The 25,174-nt window shown below is 53.7% G+C and overlaps 3 protein-coding genes across 6 annotated transcripts; 1 reads left to right on the top strand and 2 right to left on the bottom strand.

Moving 5' to 3' along the window:
• Positions 1-2,525: 2,525 nt before the first annotated feature.
• TWNK (twinkle mtDNA helicase) lies at positions 2,526-10,618 on the bottom strand. 3 transcript variants are annotated; one of them, XM_082407199.1, is made up of 6 exons: positions 10,399-10,618; positions 9,454-9,614; positions 5,536-5,776; positions 5,293-5,400; positions 4,843-4,984; positions 2,526-3,760 (listed from the first exon to the last, which is right to left on the bottom strand). In XM_082407199.1, exons 3-6 carry the CDS (start codon positions 5,655-5,657, stop codon positions 3,440-3,442), a joined length of 693 nt encoding a protein of 230 aa, XP_082263325.1. In that variant the 5' UTR covers positions 5,658-5,776; positions 9,454-9,614; positions 10,399-10,618; the 3' UTR covers positions 2,526-3,439. The 3 variants fall into 3 exon arrangements, 2 of the variants coding, with proteins under 2 accessions (XP_082263325.1, XP_082263324.1); XR_014248959.1 differs by lacking the exons at positions 9,454-9,614; positions 10,399-10,618 and adding exons at positions 3,909-4,091; positions 5,970-7,847 and having other exon boundaries at positions 3,639-3,760; XM_082407198.1 differs by lacking the exons at positions 9,454-9,614; positions 10,399-10,618 and adding an exon at positions 5,970-7,842.
• MRPL43 (mitochondrial ribosomal protein L43) lies at positions 7,877-9,096 on the top strand. The gene is made up of 3 exons (XM_082407210.1): positions 7,877-8,064; positions 8,156-8,262; positions 8,376-9,096. The coding sequence occupies exons 1-3, from the start codon at positions 7,934-7,936 to the stop codon at positions 8,600-8,602; spliced, it is 465 nt and encodes a 154-aa protein (XP_082263336.1). The 5' UTR covers positions 7,877-7,933; the 3' UTR covers positions 8,603-9,096.
• Positions 10,619-10,935: 317 nt separating the features above from the next.
• On the bottom strand, positions 10,936-23,208 carry SEMA4G (semaphorin 4G). Of its 2 annotated transcripts, none has more exons than XM_082407196.1 (15): positions 23,095-23,208; positions 19,613-20,091; positions 19,370-19,518; positions 19,041-19,103; positions 16,223-16,321; positions 16,008-16,101; positions 15,745-15,858; positions 15,386-15,555; positions 15,133-15,302; positions 14,723-14,867; positions 14,372-14,594; positions 13,850-13,965; positions 13,533-13,708; positions 13,286-13,347; positions 10,936-11,908 (listed from the first exon to the last, which is right to left on the bottom strand). In XM_082407196.1, exons 2-15 carry the CDS (start codon positions 19,734-19,736, stop codon positions 11,082-11,084), a joined length of 2,532 nt encoding a protein of 843 aa, XP_082263322.1. In that variant the 5' UTR covers positions 19,737-20,091; positions 23,095-23,208; the 3' UTR covers positions 10,936-11,081. The 2 variants fall into 2 exon arrangements, with proteins under 2 accessions (XP_082263322.1, XP_082263323.1); XM_082407197.1 differs by having other exon boundaries at positions 13,548-13,708.
• Positions 23,209-25,174: the final 1,966 nt, after the last annotated feature.

The following is a 25,174-nucleotide window of genomic DNA, read 5'->3' as shown; positions in this document are numbered from 1 at the left end:
GGCCCCTACGGAGTATGGCCAGGTTTCTCTCAGGCTCATAAAGTTCCACCCACAGGCACAAACAGGAAGTTAACCTGTATTGCAGGGAGGCACCGAGGGCTCCCACCCTCCATGGCACTCAAGGCAGCCTGTGATGTCTACAGGTATCTGGGCCGTATTTGCAGCCTGAGTACTTGGGCAGCAGGAGTCCTGTGAGTTTAGTCCCTTCTCAAACCCATTCCCAGTAAAGGGACGGAGGACCAAGGCTTGCCCCTCACAGGCGAGTGTGACAATGAATCTGAGGACAAGGCTGCAAATCCAGCTGGACTCTGCTGGGCCAGGCTCTTCCTCAGCTCTCAGGAAGATTCTTAATGTCCAGCTGGGCACAGGCAATTTGCCTCAATTCACTCTGGCTATGTACAGGGACAGTGACTCCCAGGGATCTTACACAGGACCCAGGGATTAACTACTGCTTTCTAGTCTCCAGGGACTCCTGAACACCCTTTGGGCTAATTTTGATGTGAGGAGTTCAAGGCAGGTGTGGAATGGAATGTGTTTGTATAGGGGGTGGGGCTGGGGGAGCATTAGCTTCCCCTCCCCCCCCATTCTGGTTTGTGCAGTGTGGGGGGTATCTGCTAGGAGGGTGGGGCAAGACAGGCACGTGTGTATCTATCCCTCTAACCCCAATTCACACAGAGACCTCACAAAAGTCCCCTAATGGAAATCCCTAAAGGATTTCCTGAGAACACACCAGGCATCCAGAATATGGAACCCACATCCTTATAGGTAGGACTGACCTGGTGGTGTGCCTCTGGAAGGCATGGCTGATGTTCAACGTTATAGACCCTGGTTGAGGCCTAGACCAGCCAGCGGCTGGGAATGATTACTGCAGGATTAGGAGGCCTGGCTCCAGCCAGTCTGGGAGGGACCCCCAAGAAGGGAGGCCCTGGAGGAGGTCCCCCCTCCCTCCCCCCAGAGAACAGCTTTGCTCCAGGGTGTTTCAGGAGACAACTGTAGCCACAGTTTTCACACACCACAGACCAGAGACCCCAGACCATTCCACAGGGTTCCAGAGCCCCCTCTTAGGTTGACAGGGAAACCTTGATAAAGCAGCCCTGCTTTCAGGAAGCAGGAACCCCACTGGCCCCACCACCCTTTACAAAAGGCTTCTCCCCAGCCCCCTTAGAACATCTTGGCGTTCTCATCACGCTTGCAGGCAAATCTAAAGGGAAACAGACTTTAGGATATCAGAGAAAGTGAGATGGGAAAGTGTCACCATTTAGCAATATTTCTTTAAAAAATTTTTTTTCATTAGAAGCAGATTTCTTTCTTTCTTTTTTAAAATATTTATTTATTTGGCTGCACCGGGTCTTAGTTGCAGCAGGTGGGATCTCTTTTTTTTAATTGCGGCATGTGGGATCTAGTTCCCTCACCAGGGATTGAACCCGGGCCCCCTGCATTGGAAGCACCAGAGCCTTAGCCACTGGACCACCAGGTAAGTCCCTTAGCAATATTTCTGACAGGTCTCTGGGTAAGTTATCTTACAATCTCCAGCAGGGTTTCTTAAAAATGACGATTCCTTCAGCCATAAAAAGAAATGAAATAAGAGTTATTTGTAGTGAGGTGGATGGACCTAGAGACTGTCATACAGAGTGAAGTAAGTCAGAAAGAGAAAAACAAATACCGTATGCTAACACATATATATGGAATCTAAAAAAAAAAAAAAAGGTTCTGAAGAACCTAGGGGCAGGACAGGAATAAAGATGCAGACGTAGAGAATGGACCTGAGGACACAGGGAGGGGGAAGGGTAAGCTGGAACAAAGTGAGAGAGTGGCATGGACACACATACACTACCAAATGTAAAATAGCTAGCTAGTGGGAAGCAGCCACATAGCACAGGGAGATCAGCTCGGTGCTTTGTGACCATGTAGAGGGGTGCGATAGGGAGGGTGGGAGGGAGATGCAAGAGGGAGATATGGGGATATATGTATACATATAGCTGATTCACTTTGTCATACAGCAGAAACTAACACACCATTGTAAAGCAATTATACTCCAATAAAGATGTTAAAAAAATAGGTTCTGCATTTTTAAACAAGAGCCCCAGTTCTGACACACACTAACATAAGAGAAAAGCTGAGAGGGTACAAGAGGAGGGAAATGTACTGGGGGGTGGCCAGATAAGAATATGCTGAGCTTGGGTCCACGATGAGAGGTCAGTGAGTGGCTCATGTCACAGAGGGACAGCTGGTCAGGCAAAGCCTTAGGCATGGGGCCCAGTGACCCACACCTCTGCCAGGGATCACATGGAGATCCTCAGGGAAGACAGAGATAAAGAAGCACCATCCAGTCTTCCCTAGGCCACAAAGAGATATAAGGGTGTGCATGCATGAAGACCCTTTAATACCCCTGCTTTCTTGGGAGTGCGCAGCTCAGACAGGGTGGGGGAGGGGACCTATCTGCTCCCAAGTCAAAGTGAGAGGAAAATCCAGTTAAAGACTGGGGTGACACCTAGTGGTCAAATAAGAAAAAGCACAGAAACAAAGGCAATGGAAACTTTTTTCAGTAAAACTGGAAAAGGCTCTACAAAAAGTCATGATTGCAGCCACTCCAGCAGTCCAAGGCAGCACACCATGGAATGAGTGTCTAGACGGCAGGCACCCTGGGCTCACAGCTCCCCTCCATGGCTCTCTTCCAGGCTTCCACCTTTGCGGCTGTCCCTGGTATTATAAGGGCTGAGCACCTAGATCCAATGGTAGTAAGCACCACCTCAGGGTAGGCTCCAGAGTGGGGAGCAGAGGAGACTGGTATCCACCATGTCACCCCTTGGCTCTGAAAGCCTGGGCTGGAGTTTTGGCAAGAAGTGCCCTATTCCCCTCCAGGTTCAGGGGGCCTGACCCCACTGCTTTTACCTCAACTTGCTCATTCCCACCTCAGGGCCTCTGTATTTACTTTTCCCTCTGCCTGGATTCCTTTTTCCAGATGTTCACATGGCTCAATCCTAGTTCTTCAGAGGCCCCAGCTCAAATGTCCTCTGCTCAGAGACACCTTTTCAGATCATAATCTAAACTAGCCTGTAAGCATTATCACATTACTGTACTGTTTTTTCCTTTAGAGCATTTTTCACTATCTAAAACTATGTTTTGTATGTATTTGTTCATTGTTTATCTTGTCTCTTCTACCACATTACAGGTTCTGTGGAAGCAGGGACCTCATCTGTTTTGTCAGTGCTATATTCGCAGGATGTAGAACAAAACCTGGCACACAGTAGGTTCTCAAATATTTGCTAAATTGAATTCTCCTGCAATGAAACCCTGCCCTAGGCTAGGCCCCTCAGATTGAGAAGGGCCCATAGCTCACAACTACAGGACAGAGGCAGCCCTAGCAGAGGACTAAGAAAGAGTCTCTACCCCAGCCTGTCCTGGCAGGCTCGTTTCAGCGTCCAGCTCTGCAATGCCTTCACCTTGAAGGCTTGGAGAGGTCTGGCTTGTTGGGGTTGGGGACCTGGTCAGAGTGAGTCTCAGAGATCTGGGGCACAGCCCCCTTTTTGCCAGAAGAGGGCTTTTTGGCCACTAGCCCATTGTCATCCTTGATCTTCTTGAGCCGGGCCTTGCTCTTTGGTGGTATGGAGAAGGTGAGAGAGCTCTTGTTGAATTCAAGTGGGAAGACACCTACGTCTCCATCAAAGCGGTTCTTGGACACCTGTAGATACCGTTTCCCTGGCCCAGTTACCAGCCTCCTGTCCTGCAGGATCAGAACATTGTCCGCTTCCTGGCTTGCCTGGGGGAAAAGGGGCAGAAGGAGGAAGAAGCAGTGAGAAGACATATAAGAGAAGCACAAAGGCAGGTTGAAGGTGCAGGGAGGAATATCAAGAATGGGGGAAGGGAAAAGTACTTCCCCCATCACCAAAGCTCTTTGAACTACTGACCAGAATGCTGGGGCCACTTGAGTCTTTTAGTTCCCTGACAACCCTTTTGCTGTCCCAGATTGTGTACACGCTGTTCCCTCTGCTGCTAACACTTCTGGCTCCACAGCTCACTCAACCCGAGCTCCTTATCATTTAGGTCCTGGTCTAAATGTTACACTTCATCAGAGAGACCATTCTTGATCCCTGTAAATAAAAAAGGCACTACCATCTTTCCACTTCTGTGTTATTCTCTTCCCCAGTTCCATGTCTGTTCCATTGTGGCACATAGTTTGTGTTCCTTGCCCTGTATTCCCCGTGCCCAGCCCAGGCCTGGCGTGTAATAGGCACTCAGTGTACCACTGGAAGCTCCAGGATCCGGCTGGTCCCGCTGCCCAGAAGGCTCCACACTTATTTGCTTATTTAACACCTACTGTCTGACAAAACCCAACCCAACCTCTGTTGACACGTCTTCTAGGAAGTCTCCCCCCAGGCTGACTCAGATGCCTTTTCTCTTTTCTCGCAATACCTGTGCTGCCTATCATAGCTCTTATCATACTGAGTTGTAATCACTGTCTCCTTTTTTCCCCGTTTTTTTTTTTTGGCTGTGCCACGTGGCGTATCCTATCTAAGTTCCCTGACCAGGGATTGAACCTGCACCCCCTGCATTGGAAGCACGGAGTCTTAACCACCAGACCGCCAGGGAAGTCCCTCACTGTCTCCCTCTTTTCCCCATAGAATATGTGAGTTCCTGGAGGTCAAGGAGGGCAAAGGACTAACCATTATCAGCCTTTGTATTCTAGCACATGTGTTCCTCATGTCATGGCCCCAGAGGCAAGCTGCCTCCTGCCTGTTCCAGATGGACAGTCAAGATGATTTAAGGCCGAATGAGGGCTGTCCCTGGTCACACCTGCCCCCTCTACTTTCCATAGCTTGAGCTCCTCTAAAGCCCACTTACTTTGGCTGAGCCAAAAATGGATGCTGTCTGTAGTTCTTTATCATCATCTTCCTTCCGGGGGTGAATGACCAGTGTCACATGGCAGCTACTGTCTGTGGCAAACTTCCGAAAAGCCCCGATGATATAGTCTTGAGCTGCAATCCTACCCAACAAAGAGGTTACCAGACACAGAAGGACAAGAACAAACACATACTCCTGATTCGTTCACATCTCCCCGCAAACCACCACAACCTCACTCTACTTCCCTCTACCCAAGGACTCACACTTAAGTCCCTGTCCATACTTCCCACTGCCACACCCCACACCTCTACAAAGACAGAAATACATATGGGATGGTATGTTCCTGCACATATGTCAGGAAGCAAGAGTACAGTGTGTCTGCCCAAAGGCCAGCTGCCTGAGAAGATGTGTGTTTAAGTGGGTTACAGCTAGACAAGAGGAGGATGTCACCTGTCTGTGGACAGCTGCTCATGACCCATCATGAACTGCAGATTGTCGATAACCACATGACAAATGTCATACACGTAGACTGCATGTTGCATTGTGTCTATTACAGTCCTGGGAAGAGGAAGAGACAATGAATTCAAGAGTCAGTTACAAGTAATCTCCAGACCATGGCAGTCAGAAAACTCTGCTGCGAGTCTGTTCTCCCACCCTCCTATTCTTTGAAAGCTCCAGGCCTGGGAATCTCACCTGATGCTCTGTTGCCCATGAAAAGTCATGAAATAGAGGGGCAGGTCCTCAAAGCGGTCGGCCCACTCGTCATATTTGTCCAGTTGCTCTTCCAGTCGCCCCACAGCGAACTGTGTCAGCATGACCCGGGCTAGTCTCACGTTGCTGATCTCAAAGCTACCCCATAGCGTGTTCACTCCCTGGGTACACAAATCCAGGGCATATTCACTGATGAATGTTGTCTTTCCACTGCCTGTCGGCCCTGCATGGGGGGTTGAACACAGACCCGGGTGAGGAGTAAAGCCCTACCCTTGAAACCAAGACACGCACGGAGCCTTCAAAGTTGGGAGGGGAAGGCGCCTCTTCAACATTTACTGTAGCCCAAACCCACATGCTTCAGTCATCTGACCCTCTGCCCCCAAACCTGCCCAAGCAGTGATTTCCCAAAGGGTCACCTGTGAAGACCGTCAGCTCGCCCTTCCGATGTCCCTTCAAGAGACGATTGAGGTCGGGGAAGCGGCTCCAGCGAACTCCAGCTGCCTGCTCCACATTTGATAGTTCTCCTAGCACCTCCTCCCGAAGCTGCCGGAAAGACACGATAGACTTGTGCCAGGCAGGCAGGGCAGTACGCAGAATACGAGAAAGATTTAAGCCTTGGTTCAGAGCCTCCAGGGGAGAGGGCTGCTGGTCCCCAGGCCGCACCAAGGAGCATCGTTTGGGGTTCAGTTTTCGGGCGAACAACTTGGCAGCTTCCCAGGACCGAAGGTCATCCCCCAGCCAGAGCACAATGCGTCGGAACTGTTCGAGGTAAGGAAGCAAGGCAGGGGGTAAGCAGGCTGTCCCTCGGGGTAGGGCAAGGGTGGGCAGCCCTGTGGACTGGCTCAAGGCCAGGCTGTCCAGCTCACGACTCGTCAGCACCACCTCAACATCTCGACGACTGATCAGTGGTAACCCAAACAGGTTGTGGAAGGCACCAGGCTGGGGAATGGTGGTCTCCACATAGTGCACTCTGTCACCCTGGCCTTTGGCCCCTAGTAGCTTCAGGCCTCGTAATGCCAAACCTCCAGGGGAGAACCAAGGAAAGACAAGGCTGCGAGCAGGCCGCAGATAGCGCACACTGAAACGCTTGAGTGTGTCATCTGTCACTTTGGTGAGGCCAAACATCACGCGAGCCAGCTGGGCCTCCTCTGGTTCAGGCAGCTCCCAGAGAGGTACGGCTCGGTCCCAGATCCTCTGGACCTCCTCACTGTCCTCAGCTTCTGGGGCCTCACTAAGCAGGACCCCTTCTCGGGCCCCATCCCCTTGCCCCTCCACGCTGGCCTGGAAGTCTTCCCAGCTTCCCTCTGCTAGGCTGGTCATGCAGAGAAAGCGACCTGTGGTCTTGTCAATGAAGAGGCTGAAGGAAGTGGCAGCACCAGTCTCGTCCTTGAGCTTCGAGGCCCCCACAAAGGGACTAGGTGCCCGCACGCAGCTGTGCCCATCCTGGAAGGGGATCCCATGGGCCCGCAAATATTGCCGGATTTCAGTTGCAGTTACAGGCAACACTGGTACCTCCAAGGCGGCGAGAGCCTCCTTCCTGTACCGTCTGCGAGGAGGGCCCAGGGCCAAGCTTCGTGGCAGGGCCCTCCACCCCATCCACGGCCCACGCAGTGGCAGCAGGATACGGAGGGGGTACCCACTTCGGAGGAGGACCCACATTCCTAGTCAAGCGGGGGAAGTCACTGCTTGAAATGCCTTAGGTGCCCGGTTCGGGTGCCTTCACTACTAGGTCAGACCCTAAGGATCCTGCACGCAGCTCTCTTCTCCCTCTGAATCCTCTTCAGCCCCTCTACATTGCCACCTCACATCTATGCCAGAGGACACGGCCCTTTCACGTCCGCGTCCCTTTGGCCGGTTCCCTACCTCTGAGATCCTCCACAGCTGCTCCCCCCGCCGCCTCCCCTCCGCGCCGCCCGTCGCCGATGCGGTTTTTCTCGATCATCTCCTCGCCACTACCGCCCCTCCACTGCCCCTCCTCGTCGTCCTCATCTCTGCGGCCGCCTGCGTCCCTTCCGTAGTCCCTCTCCTCTGGGTCCCCTGCTAGAGGACCGCTCCGCCGCTCCTTCACTCAAGGGGACATCAGGCAACCTGAGCGCCACTCCTTCGCTCCCGCCGAGCTCCGCGCTCAGAGGGACGCCTGCCGCGCCACCGCCGCGTGGCTTTCTCGGCTCCACTGCTATGAGCTCCGCCGCTCCTGACCCCGGCCCCGAGTCACCACTCTCGTCTTGCCCCTGTCGCCTGCAACATGGGTCACTCGCGCCACTAGCCACAACCTCGGAAACAAAACTGCCGCGGCGCCAGTGTTCCCGGAAGAGGAAGCCTCGGGTTAGTCCCGCCCCCCCACCGCGAGGCCGGGCTCGACGGCTTCGGAGCTGCGGCCATGACGGCGCGCGGGAGCGCGAGCCGCTTCCTGACCAGTGTCCTGCACAACGGGCTGGGTCGCTACGTGCAGCAGCTGCAGCGTCTCAGTTTTAGCCTCAGCCGTGACGCGCCCTCGTCCCGCGGCGCCAGGTGAGCCGGGGAAGGGCGCGGAGGTGCGACTCCAGGCCGAGGTTGCCCCGGGTCAGGGGGTCACCTTGCTCACCCTTCTCCGGTCCCTCAGGGAGTTCGTAGAACGGGAGGTGACCGACTTCGCCCGCAGGAACCCCGGGGTCGTAATATACGTGAACCCGCGGCCGTGCTGCGTGCCCAGAGTAGTGGCCGAATACCGTGAGTGGGGCCGGACGAGGGCTGGAGGGAGGCGTCGTGGGGCTCGGCCCGCTTGCCTGCCGCTCGTGTGACCCCTGACCCGCTTCCTCTTATCCCCACCTCCCTTCGGCCAGTTAACGGGTCTGTGCGCGAGGAGAGCATCCACTGCAAGTCGGTCGAGGAGATCGCCACGCTGGTGCAGAAGCTGGCGGACCAGTCGGGCTTGGACGTGATCCGCATCCGCAAGCCCTTCCACACGGACAGCCCTAGCATCCAGGGCCAGTGGCATCCGTTCACCAACAAACCGACAACGCTGGGCGGGCTGCGCCCTCGAGAGGTCCAGGATCCTGCCCCAGCCTAGCGGCTAACACAGTGAAGAGTTGCTCCGCCTACTCCAGCCCCCGGGTTTGGACTGACCCCAGTAGAGGTGGTTCTTCCTTCTGGTTTGGTTCACGGGAGACAGATGGAGCCCACCAAAGGGGAAGCTGACGCCAAAGCTTTTGCTTAGGATAAAGAAGAGCTGCCTGTTTCTTTTTGATGTCCACTGTGAGGGGCAGTGACTGTGAGTCTCCTAATTCTGATCCAGCTGACATCTCTGAAACCCGAGAGTCTTCAGATTTTACTGGATCTTCATTTCTTAAATCCAAATTGATAATAGTGATCTCAAATCACAGTGAGAGGATTTAAGGCTGGCTTCTGAAGAATCCCTTATGTCCTGTTTTTGCAGCCATTGACCAAGAGAGAGCTAGTACCTTATACCCTGCTGTGAGCATGGCATTGGGCTAGGCCCTTTATATCTGTGAATGTTTGTGTGTAGATTAGAAAACTGATGTTAATAAACTTGTCAAGGTCACACTTGAAGTCTACTTCAAAATATGTGCATATTTAAACTATAATGCCATTTTTTGTCTTAAAACCAGAAGCAAAATGAATAATAACTCTTCAGAATGGTGTAGTATCAAAGGCCATGTGATTAATCTAGGCTTGCTTGACCCTTGGAGAGAGTGATTCTCAGGCCAGCTGATAAATAGGCAGCAACTTCTAGGCTTAGCTAAAAATGAGGTGAGAGACGGGGGGAGATGGTGAGAAAAAGAGCCAGGAGGTAAAAACCTAGAAACTGTTGTATGAATTGTTGAACTGTCGTAATTTTGTTTGTCATCCCTTTATCACCATGATCAATAAATAGTGAGAGCCTTTAAAAAAGGACTGTACCTGCCCAGGACAGTCAGGATGGAAGCTGAGGATCCCAATTTCCTCTGCAAATGGTTTTATGGGAAGCAAAGCCAACCCTGTAGCACCTTTACCATAGGCTCAGAAGCCTGTCCCCTGGTGATCAGGAGAAGACCAGTCTAGACCAAGCAGACCACTCATAGCTGTGGGGAAAGAGGGTATTTATTAACCAACAGTGGGGGGAGGAACTGAGCCCAGCCTCCCCACTCTGTCACATGCCTCTCCCGCCTCCCTGGGTCGTGAGCGGGGGCATTCCTAAAGAATGGTAGCCGGTTTACAATAAATACATTCATTGTGGGGTAGAGGGGGGAGAGGTTGGGTGAAGGGCAGTAAAAATCCGTGGGACTCCACGTTCTCAGCTACAAAAATAACAGTCATCCTCACCCAAGGGGAATGGGGGAGCTCAGTCAGGTTTTGATTGTCCCATATGGGCCTGGAGACTTCAGAGGCCCCTGGACCCTGAAAGTGCCCCGGTGAGGTAGGACAGGGGTGGGAGCCAAGCATCCAAACTCCCAGCCTCTTTCCTTTGCATAGTTCCAAGAACGGGCTTCATGTGCCAGGTGAGACATCAGATCTCTTCTCCCCCTGCTCTGGTCTAGGGATAGCAAATGTTTGGTCCCCAAAAGGGAGGCTGGCTCATTGAGTGCAGTGTTGGTCACCCGTCCTAAGGAAGTGTCTGTGAGGACAGCTAAATGGGAGAGAGCTCTCCCTCTGAAATGTTCATGGACCAAACCCAACAGACACAGGTCCAAAGCAGCAAGGGGAGGCTCAGAAGGTGCATGTGAGTGGAAATGTAAGCACATGTGCATGAGGAAGACCATGCCTGGAACTGTCTCTGTCACTCTTGAGAGTGACTAAGGGGGTAAGGAGGCTGACTTACAAGGGCTGCACATTAAGGGAGAAGAGGGAATGATGCAGTAGTCTTACCTCCCCAGGCTGGCCTGTTCGCAAGCTCTTGCCAAAGAGGTCATCACATGGGGCTGGGACTGCAGGAGAGGACTAGGTAGGATGGGATGTGGCAATTGGGAGGGTACCCAAAGTCCAGAAGAAGGGATGAAACAAGAATGCACCAGGAAGTGGGGGTGTGGGTCCTGCAGCCCAGCTGATAGACATTCTTCCGCGTGCACAGGTGAATGTACACAGGGCTCAGGTGGCTCTGGTGGCTGGCAGAGGTCTTGTCTGTTTTCAGGACCATCCAGCACATAGGGCCATGCAGAGGGTGGTGACATTGAGGCCATCTGGACCTGCAGAGCCCTGCCTGGGAGAAAGAAGAAGGGTTTGAGCAGATGAATGGGGCAGGAGGATGGCATCCTCTCCTCCCAAGTGCTTAGGTTAAAAGGGAACGAGCTGGGTCTGGGTCTGCAGAGCCTGAGGGAGCACCTACCTCTGAGGAGCACCGGTTGGCCTGGGCTGCTCATAGATGGGTCCGTGGAGACTGAGAAGGGGGCTTTGACTGGGCCTGACTGGCCAGCCCCACAGGGACATCACAAAGTTGGGAGAAGGGCCTGGAGTTGCGGGGATGAAGGTAGGGTGTCTGTGCTGGGGAGGCAGCGGCCCAGCCTGGGGCAGGCAGGCTGGTTTGGAAGAGCATTTGTCCTGGGAGGCTGGGCTCAGACAGAGCTCTCATCCAGGTGCTCCACGAGCTGTGTGTGCTTCCTCTTCTCCAGGATGCGGCTGAGCTCCTCTGCGAAGGAGCAGGGCCCTGCCGGCACTCCATTGTTGCTCTGCCTCAGGAGCACGTAGCTGTTGCCGTTCATCCTGCGCAGCCGGCTGGGCAGTGCCACCAGCCCGTTGGTCAGCTCAGCTGGTGGCGGTGGGGGTGGCGGGGGTGGCGGGGCTGGGGCCCCCTCCCCGGGGATGATCTGGAGGCAGCCACCTTCCAGGCCCCCAGCCCCCTCCCCATCATCACCATCTTCCTCTCCAGGACACTGGCCTGACACTGTCTGCAGCTGCACAGCAGAGCCCCCTGCCCGGCCGGCCCGACCCAGTGAGTATTTCTGTCGGTGTCCTCGTCCACCTCTCCGAAGACAGGCCACATAGAAGAGGGAGGAAGCCAGGATAAGGCAGAGGCCACCAAGTGTAGCAATGGCTAACACATAGAGCAGCCGCATATCAGGCGCCAGTTGTGCCCCAGGCATTGCAGGGGTCTGTGGAGCAGGGGCAGGAGTGGCTGGCCGCACTGTGAGGCTGTAGGAGGCCAGCAGGGTGCGGAGGCCATTCTCTTCAGCATAGCAGCCGTAGTTGCCACTGTGCTCAGGCTGTGTGTCTGTTACCAGCAGCCCATCCACACCCACGCGGTAGCCGTCCTGCCCATCACTCAGGCCCATGCTCCCATTGAGCATCCACAAGGCCCGGGCCAGGTTGGATGGCTGGTCACAGGGCAATAGGACATCATCACCCCGGAGCACAGAACGGGTCTTCAGTGGTGGTGGTGGCCCTGGAGGGAGCGGGGGACAGGAGAAGTGGTCATTGCCTGCCTGTCCTGGGAAGGCATTGTAGATGGCAAGCCAGCTGGTTCACTGTTAGGTCCCCAGCACCAAGCACAGAATCTGGAATTACGGTGACAACTGACTAAGCTCTGTGCTCATGCTCCCACACAAGGTTCACGTTGGCCCTTCTCAGTGGTTTCAATTCCTGACATCTGCCAATGATTCCTCATCTCTACCTCCAACAAAGAGTTCTCTTCTGAGCATCAGATTTGAATACCTTCCACATGCTGGGCATCTCTTGGACATGTCACAGGAACCAAGGCCACAATTTCCCTCCCAGCCTACACCAGGTATTTTTCTTGAATTGTCATCACCATGTATGGTGCTACCAGCTGTTTCCCAGAAACCTGAGTTTCCCTTGGCTCTCTCTCCCCCTCACCTTTCTGTCTAACCCTCACTAAGATTCTGCTTCCGGAATCTATCTCAGACCTGTTCATGTCTCTCCTTCCCCAACTGCTGGCCCCCATCTAATCCATTCTCCATGCAGCAGTGCGGTAACCTTTTAAAAACACTATGCTGATCATGCCACTCCCCTGCCTCAACACAGTCCTGCCCATTTCTCCAGCCTCTTCTCTTGTTATTCAAACACCAAGCTTGCTCTGCCTGCTCTTCCCTCTACTTGGGTGTCATCCCCCTCCCCATGCCCTCTATTTGCCCGGTTAACTTGGGGGAGAGAACATAACAGTGATCAAAAGCGCAAACTCCAGGCAGCCTGCTTGGGGTCAGGTTCAAATTCAGACCCTACTGCCTAATAGCTGATTTAACTTTGGGTAGTTTACTTATTCTCTCTGTGCCCCAGAGAGATTGCCCCTCACGGAGATGGTAATAATGGCACCTTTCTCATAGGAATGCTCTGAGAATAAATGAAATTGTTGATGTAAGTGATCAGTGCTTGGCGCATGGTAAGTACTCAGTACATATTAGCTATGATTATTATTATGATTATTGCTCTTGCTTCAGTTATCAGCTCGGTCATCTGATCTTCCTTGGGGCAAGCCCTTGTCATAGTTGTAATTATTCCTTTTGTAACAAAAACCAAAGAAAATAATTGTAATTAATTGGTTGTGTGATCATTTGATTGCCTGTGCATATACTTGGCTGTAAGCTCCAGAAGTGACAAAAAACTTCACATCTTGAACCTGTTTCCTTATTTACAATTTTTTTTTGCAACAAATGTTTGTCGAGTATTTACTCTGTGCTGGGTCATTCTCGCTGAAAGCACAGACACAGCCATTCAGATACATACATGCACATACAAGTAGCATCAAATGGTAAAGAGGACAGGCTATGCAGCCAGACGCACACACATCCGTGACGTCACTTACCTGTGTCCCTGTTGCCCTCACAGCCTCGGTTTCCTCTCTCTATGTCCTGTATCAGTGCTGTCCTGGAGACAGAAGATTGGGATTTATGAACAAGGAGAACTGGGCTTCAGTTTCCCCAGTGGAAGGGTCAGTAAAGCTGTTACCAACAACTGGCTTCTACTCCCTGCAGCTGGCAGGCCCTCCTCCACCCCTCAGGCCCTGATCCCCTGGGCAAAGGGGACCCTCACACCCCCCTATGGCCTCCCACCTGCTACCCTGGGACCTGTTGGCTCTGGTGGTGGTCACCACGCAGGCATGGTTGCCGGGGTCCCAGCCACAGTAGGGGTCCCGGGCCAGGATGCAGTCGTAGCAGGAGCGGTAGCGGGAGCAGCTGGACAGTGATAGCTGGATGACTCCACCAGGGGCCCCCACGTAGAGGCTATGCTAGGAGCCAGAGAGGACAGCTGGTCGGCAACACCCCACTCCCACTTACAGACACACACACACAGCCACTGCCCAGCCTCCCCACTCCCTCCACTTATTCTGGCAAGGCCGGAATATTGAGGGTCACGAGTCAGGGGCTACCTGCGTCGGAGAGATGACCAGGTTCTCCACAGACTGGGGCTTCTTGAACACCTGTGTCTCCTCAATAATGTGCATCCCAGAGCCCAGGACCACTGCCTTGTGGATCCAGCCATCAGCTGGTATGAGAATGGCAGAAGGTCAGACTCCAACAGTGGAATCTACTCTCAGCCCCCTGCAATAGCCTAATGGGAGCAGCTTGGAGTCATGAGGTCAGGGACAAGGATTCGGCCAGTAGCAGTGGGCCCTCTGGACATTGGGAACTCCAAGCTAGTCATGGCAAGAATTATTGGATTTAGAAGCATTAGTGACTAGGGTCAAATGTCACTGTGGTTGGTGACAGGAGTCAGCAATCACCAAGAGCTATTGGTCATTGGGGACCAGTAGTGAGTGTTCATTGAAGAATCAACATCAATGGTCATCAGGGTTTTGTGATCAGGGGTCATCCAGGGGGCTAGAGGTCAACAGGGATCAAGGACTCAGGCCAGCAGTCACCAAAGGGCTCAGGCCAGGGGTCAGAAGCACCTGTGCCCAGAAAGAGCAAGTCATAGATGGGTCCAGCTGGCGTGGTGACAGGTGTCCCCGTGAGGTGTGTGTAGCGCACACTGCGTTTGAGCAGCAGGGGCCGTCCGCGTGTGGGTACCACGGGCCGAGCCATCAGTGGGTGTAACTTCACAAAGTCCAGGACCAGAGATGGCAAGTCCTGGGATGAGTTGTAGCCTCGGCTGCGCAATGAATCTGTAATGCACTGTGGTGGGGGACGGGGTGGTGAACCTCAGGACTCTGCCACCTGCCCGTCCTCCCCACAAGGCTAGACCTCCTGCCCCTCTCAGGGGTCCCGTCTGCTCAGCACTGACCCCAGGCCTGGGCACTCACCGAGCCAGGCCGGGGCTCTGGCACCCCTCCCTCGTAGCGGCCCCAGCGTCGGACACCATCCTGGTATTCCATGTAGGGGCCTGCGAAGACAGCCTGCACCTCGGCCAGGTCGTAGCGGCAGATGGCTGAGGCCTCCAGGGTCTTCCTAGAGACGGGACACAGGGGAGGGGGCTGAGTCACACTGAATGGAGCCTGCCCACCTGCGTGGGCTGGAGCCCACTGTTACCCTGACCAATCCCTGCTCCAGGCCCACAGGGCCTCTCCTGAGGGTGAGCAGGCCACTGGATGTGCCTCAAGTTCTCTGTCTGCAGCCAGCCTCCCCCCAGTGGATCCTATCTCATCTTCACTGACCTCTGCTCCAGCCCCTATGCTGTCCCCGTTCCTTGCCTCCCCACTGTCCCTGCACTGACCACTGTGTGGTCAGCGTGAAGGCCGCATAGAAGTGCGTGCGGGCTGAGGTGTCAGCTTCCAGACTGCAGACACCACGTAGTGTCTCATACTGTGGAATGTGGCAGATGAGACGCGCCTTTAAGAAGGAGGTCCACTTCTTCTGCAGGATCTTCTTCCCTCCCAGGTCTCCCTGGGGAGGTAGGGGCATGGGGTCAGGGGCCAGGGTCAGAGGTTCAGCCTCTACACCCTGGCCCTGCCCTCAGTCCTCCTCACCTTGCACACACGGGCCACACGGGCCACACGGTGGCTGCTGCGGCTCTGAGCAAAGCTTCCAGAGCCCTCCTCAGCAGCACGCTCCGTGAAGAAGTAGTAAACCTTGTCGTCGTCACCCACTGCACTGGCCTTGCTCTCCCACACCAGGACAGAGAACACAAACTCAGCATCTGTGGGTCAGGCAGTTCAGGTGGCTTCTGAGATAGGCTGGGATCTCCCCCAACCGCCCTCACTCAACAACACACAGGAATAGACACCATCACCTGGGGATATGGGGATGGGATGGTCAACTGCCCAAGGGAGTAAAGATGAAGAAATAGTCCCCTGCCCCCCATCATCCTGTGCCTCGTCCTCCTAACCATTGAGCCAGTGCATTGGTGCCTCCTCAGTCCTCAGGGAGTGCGGGTGGCGGCTCCGGCGGATGTCAGGGATGCTCCGGAATTCATACCGAGTAGCTGTGTAGAGGCCTCCATCTGAGGCAGGGACATGCCAGCCATGAGAGACATGTCACACAAAACAAGACACATAACACATGGGTGGCAAGTCCTAGCAACGAGATCCATGTCCCACAAACAGCATGCTTGTGGATGAGGGGCCGATGTGGGGAGGAGGGCATGCTTACCAATGATGAGGCCTGTGAAGCCACGGGCTGGGTCATAAGGACACTTCTCCTTCCCCTCCTCAAAGCTGGTTGGCAAGGTGAAGGCCTCAGCATCCTGGGGGAGTGAAGGAAGGGCCAGAAGTCATTGATCCTGAGGATAGGCCAGGGTTGTTGCCGAAGGTCAGACCAGTCCAGGGTCAGGGACCAGCAATCAGGGCAGGGACAGGTATACTCACAATGGCTGCACAGAGAGGCTGGAAGGCGTGAGTCCCGCACGCGTAGAGGTGAGTGGCATTGAGGCGCTGTAGGAATCGCACGTGGTTGAAGCACTCGGTCTGTGGGACAGGTGGGGGAGGGCTGTGAGCCCTGGGCCTCCTTAGAGACTGCTTCCATTAGGCCAGCTTTGTGGTCTGCCTCTTGCCCCCACCCACAGGACAAATAGTTCTTTCCAAGAGCCTGGTGGGCCTTCTCACTGCCCAGAACACAGACTATTCCCTGGAACTCACTGTCCTTTGGTCTCCCAGGGGCATGACCCCTTTTCCCTTGGCTATCTCTTAGATTGCCTGACACACTTGGCTGGCTTCTCCTGCATCTTCTGTAGTCCCCTGCACCCCCCAGTTCGGGGGCTCCAAGGGCTCTCACCACCCTAAGATGCTTCTCTCTTACATCTCCTCAGCACTGTCCCCCAGTCATGGAGCTCCCACACCTGCTTCGGGGTGGCACTACCCAGTCTACCCCCAGGTTCCAGCCATTGCTCCACCTGATACCCCACAGACACGTCAAACTCATGCTGTCAGAAACCAAGCTCATCCCCTCCCCTCCCTCACCTGCATCCTCCCTCTTAAAACTGTTCATCCAGTCTTTCCCACTTCACTTCATCAGTCCATCCCATACTCAGTCCAGCAACCAGGCGTCATCTTTGCTGCTTCCCATTCCCTCACCCCCACATTCAGTCTCTCTCTGTGATTAAGTCTTTGTCCTACATGTTTCATGACTTGGTCTACTCCCCCTCCACTACCACCACCCTAGTCCAAATTACCACCATCACCTCTTCCCTGGGCAGCTACACGACCACCTGGCAGTTCTCCCAACTCTCTGCCACTCTTTACAGAAACCATTTATTTATTCAGTGAATGAGGAATACATGCACACAGTGTAAAATTCAAAAGGTAGAAAGGGATATGTTGTAAACAGTCTCCTTTTTATCCTTGTTGCCTTCAAAGGAGACTGCTGTTACCATTGTCTGGATTTTCCTTCCAGAGAGATTCTACCAGTCAGCACCCTCTTGCAACCCACTTTCCAAGGCATATTTAAAAAATGTAAACCAGATCATGTCACTGCTGTATTTAAAAACCCTTCAGTGACTCACCAGAGTCCTGAACATAGGGTCCCATATGCTCCCGGCCCTACATGATAGGGCCCTACCCCTTCCTCTGGCCTAATTCACCCTACTGCAGCCACACTGGCCTCCTCTGCCCATCAAATGCCCTAAGCTGCCACCCTCTTGACTTCTTTGCCTTGTTAATGATTTCTCCTCCTGCCTATTACCCAGGGTTTGAGTCCATGCAGGCCTCTTTGTCTCATCCCACTCCCTCACTAGGTGCAGTACTTTGGCATCCATCCCTCCTCTCCACAAGCCTGCTCAGGCCTCCCTCCTCTGACCCATATGATGCCCCCAACCTCCTCACTGCCTTTCGTGCCTCCAGACTCACTCTGTTTTAAGCCATCTAGTGCCTGGGACCAGATAAATATTCTTATAACAGTGTTTCCCCAAGATGTTTACATTAAAAAAACGGGGGAGCTGGGAGGGGGAATTCTGTGGTCAAATAAGTAGGAAACCACAGGTAAAACCTACCTTTACTGAGGACTCCTCAAAGCCTTAAGGGTATTGCTGTGCATTGTGGGATTGAGCATGCAGCATTTCCCAAACTCATCTAAATATTAAACATCTCTTTTGAAAATCAATGCTCCTCAGAACATGCTTTGGGAAATGTTCTAAAGCCAAAGTGTGGTTCGGGACCAGCAGTGTCAGCTTCATCTGGGAGCTTGTTAGAATTGCAGAATCTCAGGCCCTTCCCCAGACCTACTGTGTTAGCATCTGCATTTATAATACACCCAGGTGATTCACTGCACATTAAAGTTTGAGACTCTCTAAAGTGTCAAATGGTGAGGGTGCCCATTGTCCTAGAATAAAATCCAAACCCCAAGCTGGGTGTTTACAACCCTCCATAAACTCGGCTCCATCTGCCTCACCAACCCCATTTTCTACCCATGTTATACTAAGAGGCAGCCTTTGATGGCATCTCCTGGAGACGCCTCTTTAAATGCAGCTGCCTCGACACCACCACAGACCCACTGAATCAGAATCCCCAGGCCAGTGGGCCTTGGGAATGTGTATTTTTAAAAAGCTCTCCAGGGATCTCCCTGGTGGTCCAGTGGTTAAGACTCTGTGCTTCTACTGCAGAGGGTGTGGCTTTGATCCCTGGTCGTGGCCAAGAAAAAAAAAAAAACAAAAAAACCCCAACCCACTGTGTAAAAAGCTCTCCAGATGGATGTTACATAGCCAGACACAGGACCCCTGCAGACACCCTGTTCTTTAGCCAGAAAGGGCTGACACTTCACTAATACACCTCCACGGAAAACTGGGTACTTGAGCTATTCCTTGACCAAAGCCTCATTTTTCTCATCTGTAAAATGGAGGATAATACTATTTCATAGGATTATTTTAGAATTAAATGAGATAATAGCTAAGTCAGCACTTACTAGAGATTAGTTATTGTTATCATGATTATTATTTGGGAGCCCAGAGGAGATTAAGATGCTGTCTCAGACCAAGCTAGTAGGTCACCAGACGTTTGGATTAAAAATACTGCTCCCAAAAAAAAAAAAAATACTGCTCCCAGGGCCTGCCACTCCAGTGGCACGTACAGTGCTTACTGTGGTTGCTGCAACTGACTGGCTGATCTGTACCTCTCCATCTGTGTCCCCACCAACCCTGACATCCCCCACTGAAAAGAAAGAGGAAAGGAGCTGGGGAGAGGGCGAACCACATACCTGGTTGTTTTTCCCTTTTTGATGACATTTGCTTTGCATCTCTGGGGAGGCCTCCCAGTGAATCTGGAGGGGGCGGTAAAGGGAATTGGCTGATGCATTGAACCCAATGCTTTTGCCTTTCCCCATTACCTGTGGGACAAGGTGATAGGACCCCAGGGCGGGGGTAAGTTTCAGGAAGAGTATTGGAGGTAAGGGAGACCTGGGCCAGGAAGGGCAGTGCTGTCTGACCAGGAGGTTATGGAAGGCTGACAGGGTTTCCAGGAAGTTGAGGTCCCAAGGAGCTGGATGAAGCTGGAGACCCTCTGGTGGTCCAGGTTCCAGGGGCTGACCTCTTTGTGAGTCCCGTCTCCTATGTTGTGGGCATTGAGAGAGAACAGGGCGCCTCGGGCTCCCACCAGCAGCCTTGCTGAGGCCTCCTCCAGCAGCAGCGTTGAGTAGTTCTGGGCTCGGCCCTTGAAGTGCTGGGTCCCGGAGAGCTCTGGGGAGAGGGGGAGCTATAAGCCCAGCTCTGGGGCTGCCTCCCCACGCCCAGCCCTGGCTCCTGCTGCCTTTCGAGGTTGGGGATGTCTAACCTTCGTAGGGGATGGTTATCCGCGGGGTGGCATCTAGTTCTCTGGATGGTCTCCGCAGCAAAGGTCCAGGGACTGCAGTTGCTGTGAGGAAGCTCAGGAGGAGGGGCCAGAGCCTCCCCCACATCTTCCTGGGGAGGCCCGGACCAACGAGACCCCCAAGGGGAGCCAGGGCCAGAGTTAAGGGGATGATGGGAAGAACAGTCACAGGGGTTAAGGTCCAGGGAGGTCACTTAGAAGGTCAGGAGTCATGGGGCCAGGGAGGGTCCTGGAATTGGGGAGACATGGAATCACAGGGTTGTGTGGCCATGGAATCCCAGGTAAGAGGTCAAGAGGAGGGATGGATTACACGCTGCCTGTCGGCATCAAATACAAACGCCATGGTGAGAGGGAGTTGTGGGGTCACAGAGGGGTTGTAGGTCACTGATGGGGTCACCCTGCCCCGACAGCAGGGCTAGTCCTGGTTCTCTGAGGTCTGTTTTCTGAAGAAAAAAAAACAGGAAAAAAAGCCCTTTCATCTGTGTGTGGATGGAAAGTAGATAGCATTACCCTCAGACTTCAGGTGGTACCAAAGGGAGGAGGCCCAGCATCTACGAAACTCCCACAAGAAGATGGATTCAGCCATTCTGTCCCCCTCGCTGTTCTGATGCAGGAAGTTGGGTGGAACTTGTCCGCTTTCAAGACCCTAGACTCCCTTCAACCCAAACCCGAGGTAATAGCCCTCCTCTGACCGAGTCAGAAGCTTGGCTAGGCCTCCATCTTGGTGGAGCTCGGGTTCCTAGGGAGAGTGCCTTTTCCCAACAGGGAGACCCAACTCGGGCAGCAGCTGCCCCTGCTGCCTGCGGGGGTGCCTTATGCAGGAAGGCCTGGGCAGAGATGCTTAATGGGCCTTTGTTTATTTTGTCCTGTTTTCCCTTTGTTTTTTCTTTTCCCTGGCCTGAAAGCTCCCTCTGGAATTTCTCTTTAATTAGATACTTCTCCTCCTCGGCATTCCTCTACAAGGGGGTGCACATCTCTGCCCTGCCCATGCGAGTCTGTACTATACCCTCTGGCTAAGCATCCACACGTGCCCCTACCTGCAAACAGGCACTCACAGGCACCTCGGGGTGTATCTGCCTCCCTCTGCTCTCCACCCCCCGCCGCTGTACAGTTGTAATACCTGTACAGGAGCCTCTAGTGTGCAAGGTCACTTAATTGAGACATGAGCAACATGTAAAAGGTGAACGATAGGATCCCTGAGCTCTTGGCCACCTCTCCTGGCACATCTTGGAGACTATTCCCACACCTGGACCCTCCCTCACGCCAACCAGCTGGGGGTGGGGTTGGGATAGGTGGCAGGTCTGATATGATCTCTGTAATAGGCCTGATCTCTGAAGTTCCTGAGGCTTGGCTGGGCTAGGGGTGGAGAAAAACCTGACCCACCCAATCTCATCAGACAAGGCCAGGGGGGCAACTGGCCTCTCCCTTTCCTTCCAGGTCAAATATTAACTATGTGGCCTTGAAGAGAGGGAAGGGACTGGGAACTGGCCAGAGGGAGAACAGGAATTTGGAGGGTTTTTTCAAGAGGTAAAGGTCACCACTGTGGTGGGCAGAGCCCAGAGAGGGGAGAATGGAGTATGAGTAGACTGAGGAGAGTGCCAGGCTCACAGAAGGGGCATGGGCCCCTGGTGTGGGGGCTGGGGCAGCAAGAGGCCCCAGGCAAACAGCACATGCCCCACCTCTCACTGTGGAGGCACACCTGTTTACCTTTGGGCCTCCTGTCTGCTTAGTGCAGAAGCGGGGGTGTGGGGGAGCCCTATGGCTAGGAGGGATCAGCCTCTAGAATTGGGCAAGAAGAACACAGCCCAGGTCAGAGGAGCCACTCAGAGTGTGGTGCATGGCACACTTAGACAGGTTTAAACGAGTCACATATGTCCAGAGGAGGGTGATGTGCATGCACATAGGTACACACACACATACATATTCATCAGAGGGCTGTGAGCACGTGTACTTGCAGGAGAGTCATGCACACACACATTCACAGGGAGGTTTGTGCACACATATGTTCACCTAAAGGGCCTGCCACATGTTTATACATACTTACACGTAAAGTTGTATTTACATGCCCATTTGTTCAGCAAGTCACCCAGCCTATAGGGTTAACAAGGAGGGTTATAAACCCACACATGTCCCTATGAAGGATTGTACACCTATTCACAGGAGGGTCCTGCACATACACATGTACATGTAGGGACATGCACACAAACCCATTGATATAGTGGGTCAGGCACCGTCATGTTTGCAAAAGGATCAACTACATGCGTATGCACACAGTCCTCAAACACACAGTTACATCTACGCAGAGACAAACATATGTACATACAGGGGTCCAGTTCTCACTGCAGGCTTGGAGGCTGCCAGTGTCCACTGGGGGTGAGATGCAGAGCAGAACCCTGCCTCCTTTCCCGAAAGTCCCAATTCTAAGGCCAGAATCCAAGTATGTGTTTGTGAGTGTGTGTGTGTGTGTGTGTGTGTGTGTGTGTGTGTGTAGTGATGGGGGAAGTTTCTGACCTCGCATGCTCAAATAGGATGGGTGCATGGGTCAAGGCTGCTCTGTAAGGGAGGGAGGGGCTACCTAACCCAGGCAGGAGGAGGCCCCTAGTTTTAGCAAAGTAAAGATGCAATGGAATGTGTAACTTAGTCCTCCTCTACTCCCATGTATACTGCAGTTCTAGATATGGGAGTTGGGCAGGAGCTCTCAGCCCCCATTTAACCTGTTGGGAGGGAGGATGGGGCTAAAGGGGGGTGGGGCGGAGCTGCCACCCCCCTCCCCCAGTGGCAACAAGGCTTCAAGGTCTCCAGTCCACATCCCACACTCCACCCCCAGTTCCACAGCTTGGGTTCCTCCCCCAGGGCCAGCCCCCTGAACTCTGACCACCTTCCCTCTATTAGATCTTAGGGCGGAGGGAATTGAGGAGGGGAGCCACCCCGCAAACAGGATCAGTGTAGGATGGGCAGGCTCTCGACCTTCATCCCAGATGTCCACCTGCCTAGTGTAGGTGGTATCTCCCTCTGCCCAGTAGGATGGCGGTCCCTCCTGGCCTGAGAGCCCCTCCCCCGCTACCCCCTCTCTCCTCCATCCTGGACAGTCCGCGGTTCTCTCCTCTCCTCAGGTCTAACCTCAGTCTCTACTGCTGCAGCTCGAGGACAAGCTCTCCTTCGATGCAGCCAGACGCTGGGAGACGTGACCCAGATCCCAGGGAACACTGTTCGCCACGCGGGCCCCCGCCCCACGCCAGTTCCCGACTCTGCGGTGGCGGGTCTGCGCCCAGCGCGGCCCGAGGCCTGGCCCGCGCCCCTCTAGAGCCTTTACGCGGGACCAGGGGACTTGGCGGTGAGGAAGGCCTGGCCCAGCTTGGCGGGTTTAATAGACGTGGGAAGGCCTGGCCTGGCCCCCGCCCCCCGGTCCGGGCACCGCCGCCGCCCGCACTCCACGCCTCTCTCACCTTTGCGCTCAGATCCCCGGCCATAGAGACGGCGGTGCGCGGCTCCGCGGCCCCACAGCACCACAGCACCACAGCACCAGCGGCTGGAGGAAGGGGCCGCGGCCGCAGGAGGGGCGGGGTGGAGGCGGAGCCGGGGGTGGGTGGGGCGGGAGCCAGGGAGGCGGGGCCAGGGAGGCGGGGCCAACAGGGTGGATCGCGGGAAAGGGCGCTCCCCACCCTACACTATAGGTCAGGGTTCACACACTGCCCTCGGGTGTCTGGCGTGCCCCGCCCCCTAGGGCCGCGGCCCCGGTAACGCCCCCTGGTAGTGGCTTCACCACCCCGTGCGCCCTCGAAGGGCTGATTCTACCTTCCCACCCCTCAGCCCTAGAACCCCTTGGACTTGACTGCTCCTGGAGATGTGCACACTTCTCCTCTCGGGGCTTAACTCTCCGAAGGCCCTCTGGCCAGTCCTCTAATCTGGAGCTCACTTCTTGTGCTCCTGACACCTCCTTCTGCTCTCTGCCTAGGGCAGAGGGCCAGAGTAGGTGGAGACCAAGAGTTGGGGCAGCTCTCACCACAGAACAGTGTCTTGATTCCTAGCTCAAGGGTCTCCAGCCGCCTGCTCTTTCAGCTTGAGGTCTGAGGAGGTGAAGGGGGTCAGGCTTGGAGGGATGAAGTAACAGCTTGACCAGAAGTGCACACAGAAAATGCTGTTTTTCTGATTAAATAAGCCACAACCATTTGCACCCATCCACTCAGCCAAATCTTAGATGTAACTGGGGTTCACCTCCTCGGGGACTGGGTCACTCAGCTCCTTACCTTACAGCTCATCTTGAATATCATTCTTACTCCAGATCTTACAGTGAGCTCCTCCTAGGCAAATATCCTGCTCTGCCTAGGCTTAATCATCTTACCCAGCAACAATCCAGGAAGCCTCCTCAGAATCAATTCCCCAACTCCCTTAAACTCCGCTAGGGTAGTCCTCCCATGCCATCTGGCCCTGCAATTTCCCCTCAACTCAGGCCATGCTTCCTTCCCACCACCTGTTAAATCCCCCTCTAGGGTTTGAATCAAACCTGAGCTCTAGCCATGATATGGCCTGATCCTCCCTCTCTCATCCGTGACAGTATTGATATGGGCCCAAGAATAAGACCAAAATGATGAGGGCCACAGGGTCATAGGTAACAGTATCATATTTGCCTAAGAGTCTGAGCTCTGGAGGAGCAGGGGGTGGGGGAATAGGCAGATGAGCACTGGCCTGAGAGAGAGTGAACAGGATTAAAGTAGCTGCCATTATTTAACTGAAGGGACCCTGGGAAAGACATGTCATCCCTCTTCTCAGAATTCCCCAAAGCTCAGTTTGGCACTTCATCACATACAGTCTCGTAGTTTGTGCGGTTGTGTGTGACTGCAGACTGCTAGACAGCAGGGCCCACGTCACACTTCCACCACCCCAGCACTCTGTAAATAGGATGTGTGTGTATGTGGAGGGGGAGATAGCTGGGGAGAGATGTTTATATTAAAGTATACACAGGGAATTCCCTGGCAGTCCAGTGGTTAGGACTCTGCGCTTCCACTGCAGGGGGCAAAGGTTTCATCCCTGGTTGGGGAACTAAGATTCCAAAATAAATAAATAAAATGTACACAAACTTTTACAAAGAGTGTCCAACTTCTTTTTTTTCATTGTAGCCTCATTCCACCCTGAGGGATTAATAGCCCTATTTTATAGATTGGAAAACAGGCTCTAAGGGGTTAAGCAACTTGCCTTGAAATCAGGACTGGAAAAGCCTGAGAAGAGGGAAGCAGGGTAAACCTGAAGGGGAATTGTCAGAGCAAAGGCAGAAGTGTGCAAGTTTGTGCACAGATGAGTGTTGGGGGAGTAGGCAGACAGGAAGGGGCATGAAAGAGGAAAGTGAGTTTGATTTGATGAGATGAGAAGGTTCCTAGTAGGAAACAGAAGGGAAAAGTCAGCAAGTAGTGCAGAAAAGACTACAGAAAAAAATCCTAAAAAAGAGCTGATGGATTGAGTAAGGAAGTCCAAGCTGGGAAGACCAAGAGAGACATGGCTATGAAAAATATATCTGCAAAAAAAAAAATA

This window comes from Balaenoptera borealis (assembly GCF_965194805.1).
Source record: "Balaenoptera borealis genome assembly, chromosome: 10".
Classification (NCBI taxonomy): Eukaryota; Metazoa; Chordata; class Mammalia; order Artiodactyla; family Balaenopteridae; genus Balaenoptera; species Balaenoptera borealis.
Note: the sequence above shows the minus strand (reverse complement) of the source record. Positions and strands in the feature narration are given on the sequence as shown.

Bases quoted from the DNA above. Each gene is read 5' to 3' on its own strand.
- TWNK (XM_082407198.1), bottom strand. From the start codon at position 7,212: ATGTGGGTCCTCCTCCGAAGTGGGTACCCCCTCCGTATCCTGCTGCCA. The intron at 5,777-5,969 runs GTGACCCTTTGG...CCCCCCATGCAG, and splicing joins CGAGCTGACGGTCTTCACAG to GGCCGACAGGCAGTGGAAAG. The intron at 5,401-5,535 runs GTGAGATTCCCA...TCCTCTTCCCAG, and splicing joins CATGGGCAACAGAGCATCAG to GACTGTAATAGACACAATGC.
- MRPL43 (XM_082407210.1), top strand. From the start codon at position 7,934: ATGACGGCGCGCGGGAGCGCGAGCCGCTTCCTGACCAGTGTCCTGCAC. The intron at 8,065-8,155 runs GTGAGCCGGGGA...CCGGTCCCTCAG, and splicing joins CCCTCGTCCCGCGGCGCCAG to GGAGTTCGTAGAACGGGAGG. The intron at 8,263-8,375 runs GTGAGTGGGGCC...CCCTTCGGCCAG, and splicing joins CAGAGTAGTGGCCGAATACC to TTAACGGGTCTGTGCGCGAG.
- SEMA4G (XM_082407196.1), bottom strand. From the start codon at position 19,736: ATGTGGGGGAGGCTCTGGCCCCTCCTCCTGAGCTTCCTCACAGCAACT. The intron at 15,859-16,007 runs GTAAGCATGCCC...TCCCTGCCTCAG, and splicing joins CTTCACAGGCCTCATCATTG to ATGGAGGCCTCTACACAGCT. The intron at 14,595-14,722 runs GTGAGTGCCCAG...CCCCCACCACAG, and splicing joins CAGAGCCCCGGCCTGGCTCG to TGCATTACAGATTCATTGCG.